General features: G+C 45.4%; 1 protein-coding gene across 1 annotated transcript in view; it reads left to right on the top strand.

The window, feature by feature from the left end:
• Positions 1-282: 282 nt before the first annotated feature.
• Positions 283-16,715, top strand: part of TFAP2D (transcription factor AP-2 delta) — a 52,443-nt gene continuing 36,010 nt past the window's right edge. The window contains exons 1-5 of the mRNA XM_059937430.1: positions 283-321; positions 1,295-1,792; positions 5,270-5,330; positions 14,981-15,146; positions 15,324-15,442. Of these exons, the coding sequence (XP_059793413.1) occupies positions 283-321; positions 1,295-1,792; positions 5,270-5,330; positions 14,981-15,146; positions 15,324-15,442 (883 nt within the window). The remainder of the gene's footprint in view (positions 322-1,294; positions 1,793-5,269; positions 5,331-14,980; positions 15,147-15,323; positions 15,443-16,715) is intronic.

Genomic DNA, 16,715 nt, shown 5'->3' with positions numbered 1-16,715 from the left:
GGACCTACGACATCAGCCAAAGAAATACTCAGCAAGTACAAAATCTGTTCCAGGGAGCTGCTTTTGTGCAGAGGGAAAATTTTGTTCCTACAGGTTTTTAAGTGGGTACGAGGCAAGGAGCTATCTGATCCGGGCAAAGCCATTGCAATTTAGATCTCTATCTATAGAACATTTTTTTTTCCTTTAAAAAAAAATTGGAAAATACAAGAAGTTTGGATTTTTTTTTCCCGATTCTTTTTTTGGAGGGGGAAACTGCATCGTAAGCTTTCGGAGAAACCCAACATGTCAACTACCTTTCCGGGACTAGTCCACGATGCCGAGGTATTATTACTTTTTTTTTTTTTTTGAGCGCGCGTGTGTGTGGCGGCGGCGGCGTGGCGGCGGCAGTGGCAGCTTCCCCTGTCTCTAATTTATATCGGACCGTTACGTTTAATTATAATCTGGCTTTCGGGGGAAGTTAAGGAAGGAAAAGGGAGAAAGTTCGTTATGACATCTGTCGCCAGGAAGGGCAACTCTCTGCCACGTTAAGAAACATTTGGCATAATGAGGGGGAAAAACATAATCCTAATAATAAAGAAAGGGAGGAGGGGGTGAGGAGAAAGAGATAGAGATGGGAAAAAAGATACTCGGAAACGCAAAGAGATTGATGGGGTGGGGAACACGCACCCCTTTTGGAATGGGCTTATTCTAGGAGACTAAAGCAGAAAGGGGGGGTCGGATTCCCTGCCCCAAATGGTTAAGAAAATGAGCAAGTTGGGCGATTTGCACAGACTGGATTTTTTAAAAAATATATAGATAAAGATTTTGGGCAGCTCTGGCAGAACATCCCAGCGTGGACAGCCGCGGCATCTAGTCGTTGGCAGCGGGCTGGAGTGTCGAGGCGCTGCGCGTCTGGACGCCCTCGGTCTGCTCCCCGCCGCCCCGGAGTCAGTGGCAAACCTGGCTCCCGGGGCCCGGCTCCCTGCGCAAGTTGGGCAGGGGCTGTGTGCGTGTGTGTGTGTGTGTGCGCGCGCGCGTGTGTGTGTGTGTGTGTGTCACCCGCACCTATATAGGGTGGGGGATGTTTTTTCCGAGCTCTCGACTGTGAGGACAAGGCCGCCCACCCCCAGTCCGCCTGCTCGCCCAGGCTCCCTGGCGAAGGCGCGCAGCCCGGCTGCGGCTCGGCACGAGCCCTGCGCGCCCGCGCCCCTCGGAGAGCCAGAGAAAGCTCCCGGCTCCGAGAGAGCCGCGCCTCGGTTGCAAAATGACAAACCTCAAGTTTTTCTGCTCTCCCTTTTCCCCCTCTTCCTTCCAGATACGTCACGACGGATCAAACAGCTACCGTTTGATGCAGCTCGGCTGTCTGGAGTCCGTAGCCAATTCCACTGTCGCCTATTCCTCCTCCTCCCCTCTAACTTACTCCACCACCGGCACCGAGTTTGCGTCCCCTTACTTCTCCACTAACCACCAGTACACCCCGCTGCACCACCAGTCCTTCCATTACGAGTTTCAGCACAGCCACCCGGCCGTCACTCCCGACGCCTACTCTCTGAACTCGCTCCACCACTCGCAGCAGTACTACCAGCAGATCCACCACGGGGAGCCCACCGACTTTATTAACCTGCACAATGCGCGGGCGCTCAAGTCGTCCTGCCTGGATGAACAGAGGCGGGAGCTGGGCTGCCTCGATGCCTACCGCCGCCACGACCTGTCTCTCATGAGCCATGGCTCTCAGTATGGAATGCACCCAGATCAAAGACTCCTGCCCGGGCCCAGCCTGGGGCTGGCCGCCGCGGGAGCCGACGACTTGCAGGTAAATAAGCATGCGGCGGATCTGCGCCCTCCCCTCCTCTCCCTCCCCCTCCCGCGCCGTTAATAATCCGACTGTAAGCCGTCTCCCCGCGCCACCACCTCTCTCTCTCTCTCTCACTCACACACACACACGCACACGCACACGCACACACACACACACCACTTAGGGAAAGTTATCAAAACAATTAAAGGAGGCGCGTGCCACTCTGTCCCTCTCATTGGAGCAGGCATTTCACCTGGACGCTCGGGAGTCCAGCTAGCTGCGGGCCCCCCCCCACCACTTTCCCGGCGGTCTGCGCTGAGGTCTTTTGTGAATCCACGTTTCTGTCCCGGAGGCACGGGATGGGGGAGATCACGTAGGCTGGGGTTGAGCCAACTGGACTCAGAGTAAGACTCGATAAGTTGATGACCCATCGCACCCTCAGTCTCGGCGCTTTGCTGCGTCTACCCGCGTGTTCCAGGCATTTGTCCCAGACTGAGCTTGTGGGGCGCTTACTATGAATAGGGGGGGGGGCTGGTTTGTTCTCAGAACATTTGGGGGACCCTGAGCGCCAGCGAAAATTTCACCAAATATCCTAGATTGTTGTGGAGAGTGAAGAATCGCAAATGTAAGCCTCAAAAATTTACCCCAAAGAAAGGCTCTGCACAACGCAGTTGGCCGGGGTGTGGGCTTGAGCCTGATTCCCGCTGCCTGAGGAGCACCCAATCCCGTCACCTGGCTGAACGATTCACAACTTTGTTTTTACTCTCCAGGCCATTAATTTTTACAAAAGATGCAACTCCTTAAAAAGAAGGAAAGGAAACAAGGGAAGAGAGGGAGGGGAGAGAAAATGAATAGGAAGGGATGAAGAAAGGAGAAAAGGTAGGGAGGGAGAAAGTAATAAAGGGAGAAAGAGAGGAAGGAAGGAAGGAAGGAAAGAAGGAAGGAAGGAAGGGATTCAGATATGGTGAAGGCCATGACTCAATCAAATGATCTCTCCCACTTTCTCTCCTAATGTATTTTTGCACATTGTTTGCCAACAATAGAATATATGATTATGCAGACATACTGTCACAGCCACATTTCAAACAAATAAGTCCACACATGTCCCAAACAGAACCCAGAAGACACGAATTTGTGGATTCTTTTGGCTGAAAGTACAGCTCTGCCTGCGAGTCCACACGAAGCTGGCCACTTTCTCCAAGGTCCCCAAAATGAAAGGAGAGATACTGGAAGAGCACAAGTTGGAGACATAAGAGATCCCCCGTTGCGCACAGAAAATCTTTCCCCCTCACTTACCTCTGAGCAAGGGATTATTTTAAAATTAAAGTGAAAGCCCTTACAGTCCCAACAAAGAGCCCAAGCCACAAAATCGGTGTACGAGAAAAAAGATTTGGCTCCATAAACCTTGACTTTCTACATTTACATTCACAAAATGATTTTATACGCTCAGGGCATTTTTACATTTTTCACAAGGATCTCCTTATGTCTCAAGAGGAAAAAAATCTGCCATTCAATGCTTAGCTCAACTAAAACCTATTTACTCCTTTTAATAGCCACGTCTGCCGCTGATTTTTTTGTATCTGTACAAATTTTTTTTCTGTGCTAGGCACAAAGCCGGGCATTTTTCAAAAGAGGGGATTAGAACATTTGCAAGCACGAGACAAAGAGCGAATCCCATGCAAAAGAACACCGTAGTTTATCCAATTTTCGACTTAGTGCCATTCAACTGGTCATTTATGCAATGTCATCCGACCAAACAACATGTTTTACTTATGAGGGGGAAAAGTTTGTTAAGTGAAGAGACAAAGATTCATTTCCTCTAAGAAAATAAACATCTTAACGGTGCGCCAGAGACCGGGAGGGAAAGTGATTCACTTCCTTGGAGAACTTCCGGCCTCTACCTTTTCCATTTCAGATATTTTGAAAACTTTACTTTCGTCCTATGTCTTTTAACATTCTTAACCTCCTTTTTGCCATTTTTTGCTCATACTGAGGGAAAATTCATCATGAGAGAAACACTCCAAGACACTAGAAGAAATAGAGGAGAATGGTATATGATATATTTATGTATCTCTGTCTACAGAAGTGTGTATATACATTTTTGATATAGATATAGAAGCAAGTTGTAAGTCTGGCAAGTTATTTTCTTCCACTCCTCCTGGACTTAGTTGTCAGAATGAAAAAGAAAAAGAAAAAGAGTCATAGCTACTTTTAAAAAGAGAAATGGGGAGGGGGTGTGTGGGAGAAACCCGTCTCTCTCCTTTTATTTCTTCCTTTTTAAAACATTCATCAGCATATGCCTCATTTCAAATGCAACAAATGTAAATATACTTTTCCCTGCACAGAATTTTAAGTGAAAGTCCAATGGTTTGGAGGGCGGTCTAAGTCTGCCTAACAGATGCAAACAGTCTTGTGGCTTCAGTTCCATCTTTGAGTCCCCTAAAAAGATTTGCTATGGCCAACAAAGGAAACTGTCACACCTTTTCCCATCACCGCTTTAATTTATGCTCAGTCTCCAACTTTTTTTTTTTCATATTGATTTGATAATCACTTTAAGGCAGAACAGTTAAAATAAGAAAGAACTCGTGAGTAGGTTGAAAAGGGGGGTCTTACAGGCCTGCCTCAATATGGTGAAAATGGGGAAGCGAAAGGGAGCCAGGGCTGTAAAGGTTGTTTTGTAAAGTGGGTTTTTATTATGCACCGACTCTCTCCGCATTTACTTAACTCTTCACGGGCTGTTGGGTAGGTTAACACCCTTCAAGGCCTCTTTCAAGTCCAATACCTCGTTTGTTTGTAAAGGAAAATGAGCCTTTAACACATTTCGACTCAGAAAAAAGAAAGAAGACAGAGAGAGAGAAATTTTTCTTTTTCTTAATCAAAAATCAGCAGACCTTTTCCTCCTTCCCAGCTCAAATGATCCCTCAATCCATTAGGAGGCTGAAGATCTACAGTGAGTGACCCTGAAGGTGTTTCCTCCATAAGACACACTTTGGGTAGCATGATAGGATGCTGCTACATCTGGGGTAAAACAGAACCCTCCTAAGATATCTTGCATCCTGCACTTGAAATAGCTCCTATGAGGTCCCAAGAAACCCACAGTGCCAGACTTGACACTTCTGGTGTAATTTGCTCCGCGCAGAAAGTGCCGTGGAAACTGTCTATATATATGCTATGTGCCTTGATGGGGACTCAAAGGGTTTCTCATTCTCTTATGCCAAGATAAAAGGCACTCCTGTGCTTTGAAGTGTAATATTGTATGGTGCTGTAAAATGCATACCTTAAAATTTATACAACTTTTAGATTGTGGTTTTTCTGGCACTTTTCCCCCTTAAAATTGTGTGTGCTACCAAACTTGCTTCAGCTCAATGGTTGCATTTAAATGTCTACTATGGGGTTATGGGGAGATGGGGTTCGGGGTGGGACAGGTTGAAAGACTTAACTAATGTATCTATTAGTAGCTATATGAGTGATTTTCTTTCTTTTTGTTTTATCAAGGGCTCTGTGGAAGCCCAGTGTGGGCTCGTTCTCAATGGCCAAGGTGGAGTGATAAGAAGAGGTAAGTAACCACATATTAAAACTAAACATTCTTCTCTCATCTGTTACTTTGTCTTGAAAGTCCAGTGATGCTTTTAAACATCAGAGCCCCATCTGATGATAAAGAAAACAATGACTCTTGGTCAATTACTCTTGTCCCACACAGGCATACCACATTAAAAAGCTTCCCTTCCTCCACTGAGGCTTGAACCAGCCTGTGTCCAAAAGACCGTGATAGAAGAGATTTGCTCTTCCTCAATGGAGCAGTGACAGAACCAAAGTTAGAGGCAAAAAAAAAAAAAAAGGGAAAAAATCCTTCTCACACTCCCTTTCCCCATCACCACATCCTCGAGCAGAATTTCTGGTCTCTTTTAGCCCTAAATGTGCCAGCCACAGCCTGGGTGTTTGAGGTAATGGTGTTAGCTTGAGGCTTTGAAAGGTTAAATTCATTGGGCTTCAGGGAAGGCTAATGAAACACCAATACTGTAGCTGCCCTCATTTTTCTAAGTGTCCAGAACATTTCTTTCTTTAAGGGAGGGTGAGGGGAGGAGGTGGTGTTAACTGTACCGGATAAAGCTTTCTTGTTCCCATCTGTTGAGGGAAACATCTGAATCCAGAGTTACCCATGGAATTGGAAGGTGGGGGGAAGGCAAGAGTGGAGAGCTGTTGATTTTGGCTCAGACACTGATGGGGGGCTGCATCTCAAATATTCCATTTTGACAAAAGGTTTTGAACTATGACATTTTAAGGGCCTCAAGGCAGTGCCAATTTTGCTGGCTTCCCCACTTCACTGTACCCAGAGCCTCTGAAGCTTATTTTCCTAGCAAGCTGAGTAACCCGAGGAGCACACAAGGCAAGGCGGACCAGCTGTTATCCCAACTTCATACGAATTAATAAGATGTGGCCTATTCACTAGGACTAATTCCAGCTCCAGGGCCGCAGTTGTCTCTAGTAACCGAACCACTAAAAACTGAGTCACTTCTGATGGCACCAAATAAATGTCCTTCTGTCCCTCTCCATACCTTTCAAAGCTTGTTAAAAGACTCCAGTGCTTTTCCAAAGAAAGAAAGGCATCTATAGGAAGCAATGGATTATTTCATGTTTAAACTGCAGGTTTTACAACCCAGTGTCCAATGTGAAACTCCATTTAAATTGAGGTGGGAAGAAAACAGAGTGTTTTCCTTTGGGAAACTGACTATTGTCAGAGTGGATATTTGGAACTTCCATTAAATGGAAAATGGCTATTTAAATCTGTTGTTTCACCCTATGGCGATTTGAAAATTATTTTTTTTTAAACTGCTAGTGTTGTTCCACAGATATTTTTTTAAATGAGCCATATTAAGCTTGTCAGCCAGGCCAATACTCAGCCATTTTGTAATGACATGAAATAGGCCCAGACTAGTGAAAATTGAAATAAAATATACATATTATTGGAGAGAGGGATTAAAATACACAATGAAAGAGGGACCAGGTGATGTGCTGATCTGGGTCCGTTGGGGTGGTCACACTAAAGGTGAGGCCAAGCACTCAGGGCGCGCGGAGATGTCCGTGGTGCTGAAGGACAGCGCCACTAATTAGAGCCCGGAGCCGCCTACTCCCAGAGCCCGGCTCGCGCTACTGCGTTTCTGCGTTCAGTTCCGCACTTGCTCCAACATCACCTTCTCAAAGGCTTGGCAATTACCTCCGATCGTACAATAGCTGGCAGGGGGTGAGAATTATTTGAGGCAGAGGCGGAGAGCTGGAAGGGAGGCGGCTGTGCAATCAGTTGAATTTTCGGAAAGAGATTTAGGGGATAGCCCTCACCACCCGCCCAAGAAAGGCCAACGCTCTCCAGTCACTACACGATGGGAACTGCGTTCCTATCCTCTCAGGGCCACGGAAATGGTCTTCCTTAGGTGACGTTTGATTGCTCTTGTAGAATTCGGTGTCATTCACCTAAAAATAGGAGCCGAATTTATTTTAAACCAAACATTGATCTTTTAGAAGAACAGCGTGGCTCCAAGGAGAGGGGGGAGGTAACTTGGGGTTTACGTCTGTATTGTTTGACTAGAGCCTAATCCTTCCCCCCTCCATGCAAAGGAATTCAGAATTTAGCTGCTGAGTTTTTTCCATCTCCACGTGTCTTAGAGAAAGGCCAATTAATTTAGTTGAGCCTCGGAGACCAGGGTGTGTGTCTCTGTGTGCCCGTTTACTCTGAAAGGATCAATGTTCATGGCAATTTGCAAATGGATAGCAAGGAAGTCTTGCATTAAAAAGTGATGTTTGTCCTGCCGCCTGCCCAGCTCCTTCATCTCAGGACTCCCCGTTTTTGAAGAAACGCTAAGGAAGTCCCTTCTCTCTATTGTCACTGGTAGCACACAGGATTCTAACATCAATAGCTCGAGTCACCTTTGTTCATCAAAAATCGGGAGGGCTTTAACTCAGGCGCTCTGCTATGTCGCCATATTGTGCAATAGCTCAGATGGAAAAGTCTGTTTCTCGTCTAATCCATGCTTTACAGGTGACTCACCATATGAAACATGATTTCTTGAAAAGCAAAACTTTTTGCCATTTTTCCTCTCCTGCTGAGCTCTCGGATGAACTTACATTTCTAATGATTTCCAGAATTTACTGTGGGAGGAAAAACATAGATTTCACTTCTCAAGACCCCTGGATGCTCTTTTAGAAAAAAAGACAGTGCCCTAAATGCCCTACACGAATTCACCAGGGAGAGGCTGTCCTGTTTGCAGTGTGGTATGTGTGCTTGTCGGGGGGAGGTGTGTGTCTCGGTTCTTTAAATTTGGCCACTTCTGTTTGCAAAGAACAAAATACCATTTCCCTGACTCACTCTGGTAAGTGGCAGTTACACTGTTTTTGCCTATAATGAAGCCCTATAGCCAAAGAACGCGGAAGAGGGGCAGCGGCGAGGTAATTACCACCTAGATAAAATATTTGCCACCGCGTCGGAGGTGCAGCTCCCCGAGCGCTCACTCTCGGTTAATGGTGTGCGCGATTTTGCCCGCAGCTCCGCCACTCCAACCATCAGAACCAATAATCTTTACTTTACCCTGTGCTCGCGTATCGATAGCTTCTCTCGCCTCCGGCACTGGCTTTGATATGTTAATATTTCTGAGTAGCAAATTCTGCAGAGATCATATTAATGTTGTACGTACAGAGTGGAGCTTTGCCTTCGTTGAATATTCAGATACTGGGTTTCAAAAGGCATCTCTTGAAGAAATGAGGCTTCTATTTACAGGAGTCGTCTGTGTTTTTAATCATTAAAAAAAAAAAAAAAAAAGGAGAAGAAGAAGAAAAAGAAAGGAAAACCCACTCTTCTTTCCCCCTTGAATCTTCTGAGGCTCCCTTATGGCCCCTTCCCCTTTGTCAGATGCTCGTCCCTTTCATTTCTCGCTCTGAGAATTTAACAGTAGGAGAACAATGTTGATGACGACGATGATGATGATGAAACTAATAATGAGAGGATCCAGGTTGGAAATGCAGGAGTAGGGGTTCAGTTGGCCCATGGCTTTCAGAAGAGGCTGGAGATGAGATGAGAAGACGCAGCTTTTTCATATTTGGGTGGAAAGTGACATTTTGGCCCTGGTCTTTTTTTGTTAGATCGGGATGGCAAACTCAAAAAAAAAAAAAAAAAAAAAGGAAGAAAAAAGTGAAGAGGGGAAGCGCCCTTGTTTCGCTTTGTGATCACTCTGCCTTGCAGCCCCAGGCTAATTTCAGAAGCTTAAATACCGCCATAGCCTCTGGGCCACGCGGAGAGGGAGCGGACCCGGCCACGGGCAGGCAGGAGCGCTTACTGGATTGCCCGTGGCTACACAAAATACAAACTACTTTGAATCAAAACATTTTGGGGGAATTAATATGATCTGAACTCTGCACGTTTTAAGAGAGCTGGAGTGCGTCAGATCGCTTAGAGGTGACTGGCACGCCAGCGGAGGCATTTACGCTGCGGTGCAAACACTGTCAGATCTGATTTAATTTCAAAAAAAAAAAAAAGAATGCTTCCGTGAAAGGGGGCTTACCATCAGTCGCCCAGTCTTCCATTAACCGGGTGGATGGACCCGACCACTCTTCCCGTCTGCAGCCTTCACGGTTGCCCACAGGCGGCTTGAGCAGAAGCATGAGATTTCCTTTGTTTTTTCGGGTTTCGCGAGGGCCCTGGGCTTTGGAACTGGAGTTAGAGAGAGACTTTGACTCTTTCAGCAGCCCCTGGAAGGAGTAAGATTAAAGGGGTGGGGGGGGAGGAGGGGTGAGAAGCCCTGTTCCTCTTCTTTTGTCAGAGCCCCTGGAATCTCTTTTTACTCAAATCACCAAAACTCATCTCTGTGGCTCATCCACTGTGAAAATATTGTCAGAAATACACCTGGGGCTTCGCCTGCCGTCTTAGTCCCCAAACACAGATACTGCAGATGCAGAATTCAGTCTCCTTTATATGAAGTATAAAATGCATGTACCAAAGGATCTAGAGGCATGGTTTGTTGGAAATCTATTTTAGGGGGAGGGGGAGCTACTTTTCCATAGCCTACTGCTGTCTCTCTAATTTCTTTATTGCTTTGAACATCACCAAAAGCCAAATAACTCTCTGCACACACGTTACACACCCACCACTACCTTAAACCAGTAGGTCTCTCCGTGCAGACCTCCCTTTCTTTTGTTCTGCGTGGAATCTCAACCTGGATAAGCGCATTCAGACTTGGTAACCCAGTAATACCTGTAACGACATATCCTTCCCCCAAACAGTGCAACTAGCTGCGGATACGGCATCCGAGGCCTATTTGATTGCAGTTAGGCCCCTTATCCCTTTACTGTTTGATTACAATTAACATCTGCTTTGCGTGGAGGGAGGGGATTACGTGGGGCGAGGCGGGGGGGTGGGGTGGTAATAGGGACTGAGAAGGGCGAGAGGCTAGAGAGAAAGCAGCCGAGAATGCTCCTACCCCACCCCATTTAAACGCGCACCTCACAGAAATGCAGCCGCAGAACAAACAGGGACAGGAAATCCCTGTAATCACTTACACATTTTTTAATGTGTCAAAAAAACGAGCGATGACTGGAGATGAAGAAGGGGAGAAAAAAAAAAAAAATCCCTGCCATTTGTATTTCTTTCATTTGAATTGTAAACATCTGTTTGGCTGTAAGGCGAACAGAACATTTATTTTGCTCTCCAGACTTGGTCTAATTATGTCAACACCGAGGCGGCGGCGAGTGGGGCGGCGCTGCGGCTTTGGAGAGGCTGCGCGCACGGGCCCGCGCCCGGAAGCCCGCCGGCAAGTATTGATCGCACCTGCGGAGCGCGCGGGGCCTCTAGCCGTCCTCAGCTCTGCCCCGAGGCGGGAAGGCACCCAGAGGGGAAGAGTAGCTTAGAGGCAGCTTTAGGGGTTCCAGGGGAGCCGCAGTTCCTGGGAGAGGGCCCGGACCCTTTCCTCTGCCCTAATTGCCTGGAAGGAGAAGAGGAAAAGCGGACCCAGGTGTAGGCGCCTGGCTTTCCGATTCCGTAGCTGCGCAAAAAGTGGGCGGGTCTCGTCGCGCTCCGCAGCTTGCGCCCAGCGCCGCGGCAGTTGCTCGACACAATGGTAGGGTTGAGTGGCCTTAACTCGGGTTACCGAGCACGCGTGCGTCCGTTTTCCGTTGTACCTCCTCACAATAAATAAGGGAAATAAATGGAGCAGGTGTGAGCGTCCCCATTTTTGAGATGGGCAGACTGAGGCCCAGAATTACTCGCCTGAGGTCGCATGGGTCACTAGTTGGCCAACCTTTTACCTCTTTCCCTCCCCCACATCGTCCCCAGCACGCCAAGGAGGGTGCAGCCCCATCCCCGTGCTTTTTTGGCCTCACGGGATCTGACAAAGTCTGGCCGCTGGAGGATCTGCATCTCTGTATTTTGTGCTGGTTTTGTTCCCCACACAGGCTTTGGTTGACTTTTCACTGTAATTGTGGCAAAGTTATCCCTTTTATGATAGCCACGTCCTAACAAGTGACCTTGAGTAGATGATTTCTTATGCTGTTACTATAGCTACCCATCTGAGTTTGCAGCATCATTGGAAGTAGGACACTCTATCTCCAAATGTCGATTTTTAAAATAGTAAATCCCATGGAAGTATTGCGTCTGTGCACTACGAATGGAAAAGGGATGTACTCTAGAGAAGTTCGGCATGAGGACCCTAGCTATGGCATCAGAGACACCCCTAACTGGAGTGCTGGGTCTAGAAGGAATATTGCATGATTTCAATAAGAGCTGACATGCAACACAGGCACCAAGAGGAACTTCAGCTAGTGGCACTGGGGAAGAACACTCTAAATGGCTTGACGCAGGTGACCCTTTCATTGACTTTCCTTCTTTGAAATCTCATCATTGCCATCTGTAGTCTGGAGCCCCTTAGAGATGTCCCACCTTCATTCCAAATGCAAAACTCTGGTTATGTTGACCTATTACTCTTTTCTTTCTCCTTACAAAATAAACCACTGGGAAGAAAGATATCAGGTTCCCCACATGCTGCTGTAAACTCTACAAGTTGCCAAATCTTTAACCAGGACAAGAGAGTTCCCCAAGGCTGCAGCAATGCCAAGTATCAAAGTAACAGAAATTCCCTTTAAAGATGCTGTGACATCATAAAAAATAAAAGACTCTAGAGTTGACGGCTAATCCTGAATACAAAATAAATCCTCCAGGCAATTTGTGTGTGCATAAAGCATATTCTTAATATGCAGCCTGTGTGACTTACCTAATAAATGCTTATTTGAGCATAAGCCAGAAGGCTAACCTGGATGCAGGAGAGAAGACCCAGGGCCCAGAGAGCCCTTGGCTAGCTGGCAGACTCAGTGACTTCCCTGAGAGCAGCTGGCTTTCAGCACAGGGGGTTCACTTTGCCCAAAGCGGGCAGTTTTCCAGTTGGAGAAACCCCAATATAACTCCTTCTTTTACAAAAATTATAATCTGCTGCAACTCCCTAAATTTGATTTTTAACCTACCGCAGATTAACAAAGATAGGAAAGTTCTAAAATTGTGCCCTTTCCTTTCCTGGAAAACAACACATACACTCATAATAAACTTGAGACCGGTTGGGTGAGTTTCTTGTGTTCTCCATTGTATACAGGCTAGCATGCAAGAGAGGAAGATTTATGTAAGAATATAAATTTGCTGATGATTCATAGTGACCGTGGTTGAAAGCCCATTTTCAGGAGAAAATGTGTGAATTTTGAGTAAAAACATTATTATTTATTTCCTTTCTTTTTTTTTTTTTTGGCCCGTGCGTGTGGCTTGTGGAAACTTAGTTCCCTGACCAGGAGTTGAAGCCGGGCCCCCAGCAGTGGATGCTCAGAGTCCTAACCACTGGACCACCAGGGAACTCCCTTATTTTCTTAATATTTTTGCTTCAGATGACCTCACTATTGCCTAAGTCCTAAAGCTAACAGGGTTATGATTCTTACAACATGACAATAAAACCCAGATTCACTGATATCTAGCTTACTTTCCTGTTCATCTCCACTTTTGACAGGTCACTTGAGTTTACTTTTAAAATACATTTTGCATCTAGAGGTAGAAAGTGAGAGTATCAGTGAAAGTATAGTGGTAGTTTCTAGACCAGAAATCTGCAGAAATTATTATTATTTTTATTATTATTTGTTTTAAAATTCTCTCTGAGAATGTGAGGTGGGGAAGCACAGTTGAATTTGTTTTTCCAGCTCCTGAGGCAGGCATTTGTATGTTTTTTCACTATGTTGGCCACAAGTTTAACTGCCAAGAAGATTTCAATTCGATCATTGAGACTATGACCTTTCAGGCTTCAAACTGAGGGCAGGTTTCCAGACACTTGCATTGGGAGTTCAGCCAAGTGTACAGGACTCGTCTTCCAGTCTGTAGAGAGCTGGCTGCTTGGATCCTGTCCTGTGTTTTGGGGTAGGGGGCATTCAGGGTGATCTCCAGCCTCAGAACGCTTAGGGAGAAAGACCCGGCTCCTAGCACTTTCAGGGGAATCTTGGATAACTGTAGGACAGCAGGAGGAATTCCAGAAAGCACAGGGGTAGAAACACTTTAAGAGTGGGGCAAAGTTAGCCTGTTCTCTGCACCCAGGTCCAGGGCCCCTTTGCCCTTTTAAACATCCTCCCAGATTCCTTAGCCCTCGTGCCTAGAAAACACACCTGAATCTGAATGCCACAGACCTGATCGACATAACACTCCATCTGAGCTGCTTAGTCAAGGAAGGGAAGGCAGGTGGTGAGTTCTAGACCAGTGCTTCTCAAAACGTAATGAGCACATGAATCACCCGAGGGACTCGTTCAAATGCAGATTCTGACTCAGAAGTTCTGCGGTTGGGCCTGAGAGTCTGCATTTCTAACAAGCTGCCAAGGAGATGCCAATGCTGCCAGTTGAGAACTACCCTTTGAGTAAAAATATTGGACAACTCTCTCCTGCCCATTTTTCTTCCTCCACCTACCTTTTTCTCATTTCCCTCATAGAACTTGACCGTTTTCTGGAGATGGGTCTTAAGATTACCCATAACTGAAGAAATACAATGTATGCTCAGAAAAGCAACCTTTGAATTTGAACTTGCCACTGAACCTCCAAAGCTCTGCCCTCAGACTGTTCAGTGCACAAGGAGGAGCCTTGGATCCTGAGGCTGTACAGCCACTGTATTAGCAGCGTGGACACTGGCTCAGGATTTTTGCGTTAAGGGAGGATCCGGCAGTAGGAAACTCTCCCCACTGATGATCGCTTTGGGTCCTCAAGTCTACTTCAGCTGCCTGAGGTTAGGGGATGTTCTCTGTTATTCCTGGAGGAGAGAGAAGCTCCAGGAGGCTTTCTGGACCTTGGAAACAGAAGGCTTCTGCTCCAGGAGCCCCAGCAGGGCGAAATTGCTTTAGTGATTTTGCTAACAGCAGTTAACTTTGCTTTGTTCTCTACTAGTAATAACGATAATAACAAATACAATAATATTATTGGCCATTAACATTTAATGTGTTACTGTTACTATGTTCTAAGTCTGATGCTGTGTTTGATTGTGTGTGTTGATCCTGACGGCTGACATATGTAGAGAAATTTGACCAATTATCCACTCACATGGGTTGGGAGTTTCTGGCAATGGGCACATGATTTTTAGTGGTACCTGGGGATTGAATGACTCTGGTGCCTATAGTTGTTAGATGGACGAGGGGAGAGAGATGGCACTTCTCAAACATTTTAGAAAAGAGCTTCAAAACTTTTGTCTATATAGTAAGTCATGGATTAAAAAAAATCTATCCATTTTGTATATGCGTGCACATACAGACACCCACACACACACAGAGCCATGGATATATAATACCTACCATTTGTGGGTTAACTGGTAGAGTTTGAGGTATTTACCTAATTGAAGTGTTTCTTGATGTGGATGATGTCAAAATTAACTTTGGTGGGCCAGCCAACACTGCATAGGATGCTAATTTTGGCTAAAATATTTTAATTTTTATACCCTCACAAATATTTTCTGTGTGATATTTGAAAGACAAACCTTGAGTGTTATTTGAAAGGACATCTTCAGAGCAGCTTTCTGAGATGATCCAGGTGATATATGTACAGGAAAATTGTGCCATGTGTTTCCAAATCCTATGTAGTGCAGTGACAGTAAATTTATCTCATGTGTTTTATGTTGTTATCTGCTCACACAGTCACTAATATATAATATACTTTTCCCTCCAAAGGTGGCACCTGTGTGGTCAACCCCACAGACTTGTTTTGCTCTGTCCCCGGTCGTTTGTCCCTTCTCAGTTCTACTTCCAAATACAAGGTGACCATTGCTGAGGTGAAGAGACGCCTCTCACCACCTGAATGCCTCAACGCTTCACTCTTGGGAGGCATTTTGAGAAGGTAAGAAAAAGGTGTTTTCTGGCACTGTGGTCTTCTAACTGTACTGGTACCACGCTCCTCAACCCTCAGCCCTTACGTTTCCTGTCCCATGTTGAATACCCCATGTGGTCAAGTCTTCTCATCATTTTACTCCGAATGTCAACTTTCAAAACCTAGCTTTTGTTTGTTTTCGGACAGAGCAAAATCCAAGAATGGGGGTCGCTGCCTGAGGGAGAAACTGGATAGGCTTGGCCTGAACTTGCCAGCCGGAAGACGGAAAGCAGCCAACGTCACCCTCCTGACTTCCTTAGTTGAAGGTATGACTTTTTAGCTCCGCAAGGTAATGATGGAAGGTTAGCAATTCTTTGAAATTCAGGTTTGTTTGATTATGCTGTTTCATTTTTGTCTATACTGTTAAGATAGTTACACGTGAATTTCCCAACTAATCATGATAATGATGATTAAATTAGACTTAATATAAGGCTTAGGTATTGATTCATAAACTATCATCCGATTTACTCATCTTGGCAGTAATAGGAAAGAAGCTAACAATAGAAGATTTAGGTACTTAGACAAGTATTCCCCACATAGCAGCAACAACAAAACTCTGCAATTGCCATTTTTATTATTGTTTATTTTAGCGTTCAGATAAATCTGGTTTAACTCATTGTTATTCAGTGCAACATGATCTACAGGATAATAATAATCCTTTATAGAGAGTTCACAGGAGTCAAGGCATGGCACCAAGCCTGAGAGCACATTGTATTAATCCGATAGACATCTCTTAAAGTACAGTGAAGTTCCACGGCTTTATGTGTGGGTAAGCTGACTCACAGAAAGGTTAAGGTTAGCCAGTGGGGTAGACGCAGACGTGGAAGCATACTCCCAGAAGTTTGTTTTTTTTTTTCCAATTTACCTTTTCCCTTGTGGTTCTTCTGTAAGAACTAAACTTTACATATTCTCATTCAATCTTCTAAGAAGAGGTATTATTGGAGACCTTTTAAACTTTGTGGAGGAGCTTTTGAATTCAAAGGAGAGTTCTTCCATAACCTAGAATGCTATTGTTTTAAATATGAACGAAGAAGCCTTTTTGCCAAGCCTTACCTGAACACACCTATGACACTTTTCTTGCACTTGTTTCCCACTTGACCATAAGACACTGTAGGAAGTAAAAGGTAAGTGAAACATACAAACAAACATCTTGCCTTTTTCCAGATTATCAACACACACTATTTACTGAACAACTCTGTGAAGTAGTGTGTTCTTGACCTTGGTCTTGGCAAAATTGCTTTGGTGATTTTGGTATTTTTTTTTTTTTAACTTTATTTATTTAGGCTGCACCAGGTCTTAGTTGTGACACATGGGATCTTTAGTTGCAGCATGTATGTGGGACCTAGTTCCCTGACCAGGGATCAAACCCGGGCCCTCTGCATTGGGAGCACGGAGTCTTACCCACTGGGCCACCAGGGAAGTCCCTGATTTTGCTATTAACAGTTATCTTTGCTTTACTCCCTAATTGTAATAATGATAACAACCACAATAATATTATTGGTCATGAACACTTAATAAGTGTTAACTGTTACTATGTTA

This window comes from Balaenoptera ricei, chromosome 11 (genome assembly GCF_028023285.1).
Source record: "Balaenoptera ricei isolate mBalRic1 chromosome 11, mBalRic1.hap2, whole genome shotgun sequence".
Taxonomy (NCBI): Eukaryota; Metazoa; Chordata; class Mammalia; order Artiodactyla; family Balaenopteridae; genus Balaenoptera; species Balaenoptera ricei.
This window is presented reverse-complemented; position numbering and strand designations above follow the sequence as displayed.